At 31.5% G+C, this 7476-nt stretch overlaps 1 protein-coding gene across 1 annotated transcript; it reads left to right on the forward strand.

The window, feature by feature from the left end:
- The first annotated feature begins 474 nt into the window (after positions 1–474).
- LOC107938129 (WEB family protein At1g75720) lies at positions 475–2294 on the forward strand. The gene is made up of 2 exons (XM_016871195.2): positions 475–767; positions 1572–2294. Exons 1-2 carry the CDS (start codon positions 627–629, stop codon positions 2049–2051), a joined length of 621 nt encoding a protein of 206 aa, XP_016726684.1. The 5' UTR covers positions 475–626; the 3' UTR covers positions 2052–2294.
- Positions 2295–7476: the final 5182 nt, after the last annotated feature.

The raw sequence follows: 7476 nt of genomic DNA on the forward strand, positions 1-7476 counted from the left end.
AATTTTACATAAACTAATTAATTCAGCTGCTTGAATCAATATTAGATAGGATTAATTCCAGCTTTAAATTTTTTGAATAGTTTTGGGTATTGGTTAATTTCAATTTTAGGTCATTTCAATAAAGAAAAATACAATTTGGCCCTTCCTAAAAGTTAAAAATTCAATTTAAACCATCAATCCTTCCACTCTTACAAAATTGGGTAATTGAATTTTACGTCTAATCAAAGGGATCTAAAGAAAGAGCTTATATTCTTAAAAAATAATCTGAGTTGGAATTATGGTTTTATCAAAAAAATTCCAAAGAAGGGGACTCAAAAATATGGTATTGGGCCCTTTTATAAGTTGGGTTTATAGTTAAAAAGTCCCTCTCGATAGACGACCAGCCGAAATTTCAGAAGACCACAAAAAGCCCACCAACTTCACCTTCAATGCCAAAATATAAAAATAAAATACCAGTGAAGTGGACGCGAAGTAACGAAGCTCCCTTCCCACCCTATTTCCCCATTGCTCCCTCATATCAACTTGAAACCAACCTCCCCATTTCCCCTTTCCCATTCTTCAATATAGTCCAACTTGAAAAAGGGTTCCTTTCATCACTCTTTTGCCAACTTTCATATATATATATAATGGAAGGTGAAGGTGGAGTTATGATGATTAAAAGGGCTGAGATAGATACTAGGGCACCATTCAGGTCGATTAAAGAAGCTGTTGCCTTGTTCGGTGAGAAAGTTTTGGCAAGTGAAGTTTATGCCACCAAGCTCAAGGAGGTAAACATTTTTCTTTGGTTAAGGTATTGGTAGGTAGCCATGCTGAGATAGATATACTTTGTGTTTAACTCCACCTATAGGAGGTTGTGTTGTTTCCGGTTTGAGTTATTACGAGTTTTATCCTTTTATTTTTATCCTTTTATCTTCAATCAATGGCTCAAACTAGTAAAAAAAAGTCACTCAATCCACCCAAATACTTAAAATTAATAAAAAAAAAATTAACCTAAATTAGTGTTGATGTTTATATCATTATTATAATTTTTTTAAATCTGATTTTTTTTTCTAATTTTTCCCTTTTTTGAGTTAGTCGAATTAGAACTTGATGATTTGATTGTTTCAATCATCTATCCGACTTCAAAAACATTGCATTATAAGTCATATTGGGTTTGTGTAATTTTTAATTCGAGTTCATTTAAATTCGAATAGTTTTAAATTGTTAGCTTTTATCATGATTAAATTAAGTGGTTTTTGAATTCAAGTGATTGTTCATATGTTGTTGCTTGTGGCTAAGTGCAAGTGTTTTGTTTAAGCTCTGCTACTCCCTACAGTTTTCTGGCTTTTTCATGTGATGGAATAAAGGTGTTAGACATAAAAATTAGTTTGGTATATTAATCTATTTAACCTTTATTTAAGGAATCAATCTCTGACTCTTGTTGAAGATATCTAAGAATTTCGTTAATAATTTATACTTTAAAAGAGGAAAATTATCCATCAAGGAAGCAAGTACCTTGTAGGCTAAGATATTTGTTTGTAAGATATCTGTTGCTGTTGCCATCTAAACTAAATTAACTAGTTTGCTGATAGATGCGTGGTGAAGCAAGTGGAAATGTTAATTCCAAGCTCGGAACCGTGGCAGCCGAGCTGGAGGAAACGAAAAATAACCTCGAAAAGGCTCGAGAAGAGAGTACAGCAATGGCGAATCATCTCACTTCTCTCAAAGAAGAGCTCGAAAGAACGAAGCGAGAACTACAAAAGATGAAGGATCGAGAAACCGAGAAACTAATGATGGAGTTTGAGATCGAAGACGTCAAGATTGTACCGGACACGACTAAATTCGAAGTCGAGAAAACACGGATGTCGAACGAGCGAGGACCGGAGCTTCAAAAGAAACGATACGTGACGTTCGCGAATCCGCCGTCCTTGGCTCAAGTTATGGTCCCACAAGGTGTGGAGAAATTAGAGAGACACCCTTCATTAAGAAGAAAGAAGAAACCATTGATTCCATTGATTGGAGGGATATTTTCCAGGAAAAAAGGAAACCCAGAAATTGCATCAAGTCCTTGAAATTGCTTCATAATTTCAAGAATTCTAATACTTTCAGATAAAAGTTCCAACAATAATTATCAACTAAATCTTTTTCCTCTTTCCCTTTTTTGTGAAGTTCTATGTTCCTTTTTTATGTACACTTTCAAGTTGTATCAGGGTAAGCTATAATCAGGATGTGGATGTTTTATAAGAGAGTTATGTAATAAAGTTTATAGTATTATTTTACTTTTTTTGTACTTTATTTGTCTTTTAATTTTACTATGCGGTAAATACAACATTGAACTATAAATCTTCGATATTTGGTCTATTGATCATAAGTGTTCATCGCATAGCTCATGTCGTGGATTTGAATTATTAGGGCATGTGCCCAATTCCAGGGACGGGGAGGGCTATCACATATCTGGCTTTTTGCAGCTATCAAAGCTTAAATGGTCCAACCTCAATTTTGTGTTTGGGACCAGTTATTTTAGTTAGGTGGAGACAGACACCAACCCTTGGTAATGAAAAAAACATGAGCAACCCCAGTTTGATGCTTTACTAGTCTAATGATGTTATTAAGTTTATTGGACCTTTAAGCAGCCTAGTTGGCCCATTAAATGTTTGGGTCCAAGGATTCAACCTTTTATCTTATCTATATAACTATATTGGACCTTTCTTGGTTGACATGTGGATCAATCTACCCCTTTTTTATGCATTATATAGTAAATTTGTCAAATTTCAGTTTGAATCCCTAGGCTATACTCAAATTTCAAATTATATAGTAATGGTTAATTTTCAATTTTGATCATGTGCTATATTTGAATTTAAAATTCAATCTTTATACTTCAATTTTTTTATTTTTTATATAATCTGGTACCTCAATTTGTTACACTGTCATTGATTAGCCCAAATACTGTATTTTGATTAAAATATTGATGTAACTTTTAAAAATTGTTAACATTATTAAAATTATTTATTAGATACAAGTCCATTGCAATGGTTTTTTTTTGTTACATAGCTATTGAGTATTATTTTTAAGAAAATTTAAAATGCTACCCTATTGAATTTAATAGAAGAATTTAACGGTGTTAACAATTAAATCTAAATTTTTAATTTTGAACAATAGAAAAATTAAATTTCTAAAATCAAAAGTATGGAGACTAAATCTCAAGTATACAAAGAGAACAAAGGCTTGAATTATATTTTAATATCTAAATATTTACTCTATATTTTAACCCAAAAACTAATTAATATTTAACCTGACATGAAGCATGATAGGATCATACTAGCTAGTACTTGTTAATTGAGTGCCAGGCACTAATTTTGGGTCAGGTGAATTCAAGTTAATTTTGGTTTCGGTCAATTTCGTATTCAAATTTTAGGCTTGAGTTTTATGGGTTGACTTAGAATAATTTGAAACATTTTGGATTTTGGTCACTTCATTTTCAATTAATTTTGGACTATTTGTTAGAGTCATTTCGAATTTAAGTTGTTTAAATTTTGGATTGTTTGGGTTTGTCGAACTAGTTTTGGGTTAGGTTAATTTGGTTTTAAAAAGTTTAAGTTATTTTGTTTTAGGTTTGAGGTTTAGGTTTTATTGACTAGTCCAAAATTATTCGAATCATTTTAGATTCTAATCACCTTCAAGTTTAGGATGATTGGAAGCCTTGATAAACCTGATCGAAAAAAAAGAAAAAAGAACATTTGCTTATGGAGATTTATTCTCAATGTACAAACAGATAACAGACATTCCAAGTTTCCATGTCTCTATGTATGTATGTAATAAACCAAAAAAAAAAAAACTTAAAAAAAAAGAGACAAGAAAAATTGTAATAAAGAAGAACAGCATGAAAACATCGAAAGATTAAACCAAAACATCAGATCGCCGACCATCCGAAATCCCTTCTTGTGCTGCTGACTTATTAAAGAACTCAATACAATCCGCAATGGCTTCATTGTAATGCGAATGTGAAGAATAATAAGAGCTACATGAAGTCTTCGGTGGCTCGAACCTCTCACAGTTCTTTTCCTTACAGGCACCGCCGCCGCCCATATTTGACTTGCCTGAAAACACCAGCCGCATAAGAACCTTACGGAAACGATTAAACAGCTTCATCGCCGAGAAATTTAACTTGGGGGAGGAGACTGAGTTAACTCGGTCTTCACTGTCCTTCACTTGTATAACAAAGCTCATAATGGTGATTAGTGATAACCCTTTGTTTTTTGCTTTGACAGGTGCCTTATGGGAAGTGTGACTTGCTATCATGTCATGTATGTCCTTTAATGGTGTATGTATATAAAGGGGGAAGTTTATTCTATTTTTGAAAGCTCAAAGTGCTTATTGAGAAAAGGGGGGAAAAGGGAATGGTTGGCGAAGACCATGTGGCCAAATCATTTGCAATGGAACTTTCACTTTTTATAGCAAAATGTAGTTTGTTTATTCCATGTCTTTGATTGAGTATCTTCAACTGCAAGTAGTATTCCAAGAAAAAATAACACAAAAGTTTCTAATATATCAACTTTTGATTTGTAAAGATTTTCCACAAATTTCGAGAGGATATTATTATTTTTTTATAAGTTTTATTGAGAGATTTTCGATTCTTTAAAATGAAGTTTGTGAAGTATAATTTATTCGAAGTTAACAGATTTCTTAATAATTTGGTATTATTTTGAGTAAGGATCTTGTGTCTTATACAATTTGCCAAGAGTTCAAGTGTCTTATATGCTATAGGGCACAGGTTTAAGTCAACTATGCTCAACGCTCATGACTAGTTTTCTCAGGCACTCCATGGAGGTGCTCCTACTTTGTGGATTTGATGCCTCCTTAGGCGCTCAAGCTCTTGGCAGAGTTTTGAAACAAAACCCCCAACCACAGGCAATACTATATTTGTTGAGGGCTTCATCTCATGAACTTCTCTCAAAATTCTCTCAAAAGAGTTGAAGATCCCTTAACAAGTTTGTTCATACTTTTAGAATGACGAAATTTAGGTCTCATATGACATTTACGTTGAATATTAACCTTTATGAGTAATAATTTCAAGCAAAATAAAACAACTGAAATATATATATTAGTATTAATTGCATCAAACGTCTTTAAATTAGTGTTTGCATTCTAAATTGATATTTAAACTTCAAGACATTATAATTAAATCCTTAAAGCATATATTATTATTGAATTAATCAAACCATTCATTCTATTAGTCCAGCCTCCGCTTAGATGTTAAATATCAATTTGGACCCAACATAGAACATATTTAAAACATGTGGATTAAAGTTATATAACTTATATCTAATATGTTAAAAAAACACACAATGTCATTAAAATTAAGATATCAGATTCAAGCAGTTCATATGGCGTGCGCACACGTATTCTCAATGTAACTTTACATACTTTAAATATATTCCACGTCATATAGGATGATAGAAAAACCTGATTGAGACTAATATACTTCGAGTACTTAACATGTTTGAAAGTTTGAGAATTAATTTAAAAATTATAATTATAATTTGAGAATATTCAATGGAATTAAGAAATAATAAAAAGAATGATCATAAATCTTGTAATCTTTTTTTCTTTTCCCAAAAGGGATATTGTGTTAAATTAATATTGCTTATCTACAATTTTTTCATAAAAAATATAGATTGATTGTCTGCCGTGTAAGCCAAATTCATGCATGATGGACTTGGCAAAGTTTAAAAGGCAAAAGGATTACAAGTGGTGATGAATGATGAATGACCCTCATTGTCCCCATAAAATAAAACCCTTAGAACAATCAACATTTTGTAGGGTGTATAGAAGGAATCAAGCTCATATCAAAAAAATAGTGTTTGCTATTGTGATTATTCACTTTTATTGTCTTTTTATCATTTGTCTAAGTAGTTCAAATTTTTCATTAATTTTGTTGAGAGGAGATTGAATCCTTTTAAAAAAAAATTCAAAATTTTATGTATTCAAAATTTACAGATTATTAGTCAAGTGGTAGCATATATATTCATCATTGCCATTTAATGGGCATGGTTCAAACTCTACTAAGCGCATAAGTTCACTTCCTTTGGTCAGAAGCAAAAGTATTGTGACAAGTAAGGGCCTTGACCCTCCAAATGAAAAAAATTGTAATTCAACCTCTCGTAAATGGTTAAATAAGTTAATATATGACAAAATTATAAGTAAATAAATCATAAAATTATATTTTGATCTCTCAAAAATTTATAATTCACCCTCCAAATTTTCTGGATTTGTCCCAGCCTTGGTAAGTGGCCGTGCACTACACATAGCTTGATTCAACGAGGTGCTACTACTCTATTGAACCTATTGCCCCAAGCACTCAGGTTCTTTGTAGAGTCGAGTGACAATATCTTAACTCAACTTGAGGACAATTCCAACCTATTGAAAGATTCATTGACTTTAAATAAATAACACTTTAAAAACTTGTCTAAAAAATTTTTGAGCTCCCTGATAAAACCTAAACAAGTTTCATTTGATAGTTAATTTTGTTGATCCTTAATTGTGGAATGTTTTTTCTGGCAACAAAGCTATGGATCAATGATTGAATAGGCAAGTGCCTATAAAGCAAAACAACTAAATCTGTTAGTGAGATATTTGAGGCAAAGAAATTTGTGGTCCTAAAACAAAGCTAAAATTTCACAGTTTAGCTCACCTACGTTACATGACCCAATCACTAAAGAAACCCCATTTTTTTAGCTGAAAGAGTGAAACATGATGAAGAGATGAGACGAGAATCATTACAAGTGGAGGCTTAGGATAATGATTTGTTAAGACAAACATAATTATGTCTCGTACTTCAACTAAAACAAAAGTGGAACAATCATGAGGTTTACCACATTTTCCTGTTAGGTTTCATTAACAATTAACAATATGAAGATATTAGGTCTTTTTTTCCCCTCTAAGTTGTTGGGCTTTCATAATTATTTCCTTAGTTCACATATAACAAACCACAATAAATTAAATTAAATTATGGCAACACATTCATAATGTGTGTAAAAATGTTATTTTAAAATATATTTATTAAAAATTTATATAAAATTCAAATGAAATTTTGGTTGAATTCGACCAGAAATTAAAGGTTTGATACTCAATTTGAGTTCAATTAAACAAAAATTTTGAAGCTCGAGACTTAATTAAATTTGTTTATCAATTTTCATACTCAAGATTAAAGTCGAGCTCGCTTAAGTTCGTTTGTATTCAAGCTCAAACTCGTTCATACTTGAGTTCTTTCTATACATAATGAGAGGAAAAATACAATTTCATAAGATGATATTAAAATGAAAAGCTCGATTAAACTTGTAAGCTATTCCAATCAAGCATTATGATATACTAATTCAACTCAACCAATAGCTTAAGCTTAACTCAATAATTACTTAATTGAAATTAATTTTTTATTTAAACTTGATAAGTTGGAAGCACTAATTTCTCATTTACCCACGGTTGAGCATAAAAGAAAGG

Source organism: Gossypium hirsutum, chromosome A06, assembly GCF_007990345.1.
Source record: "Gossypium hirsutum isolate 1008001.06 chromosome A06, Gossypium_hirsutum_v2.1, whole genome shotgun sequence".
In the NCBI taxonomy this organism is placed as follows: domain Eukaryota; kingdom Viridiplantae; phylum Streptophyta; class Magnoliopsida; order Malvales; family Malvaceae; genus Gossypium; species Gossypium hirsutum.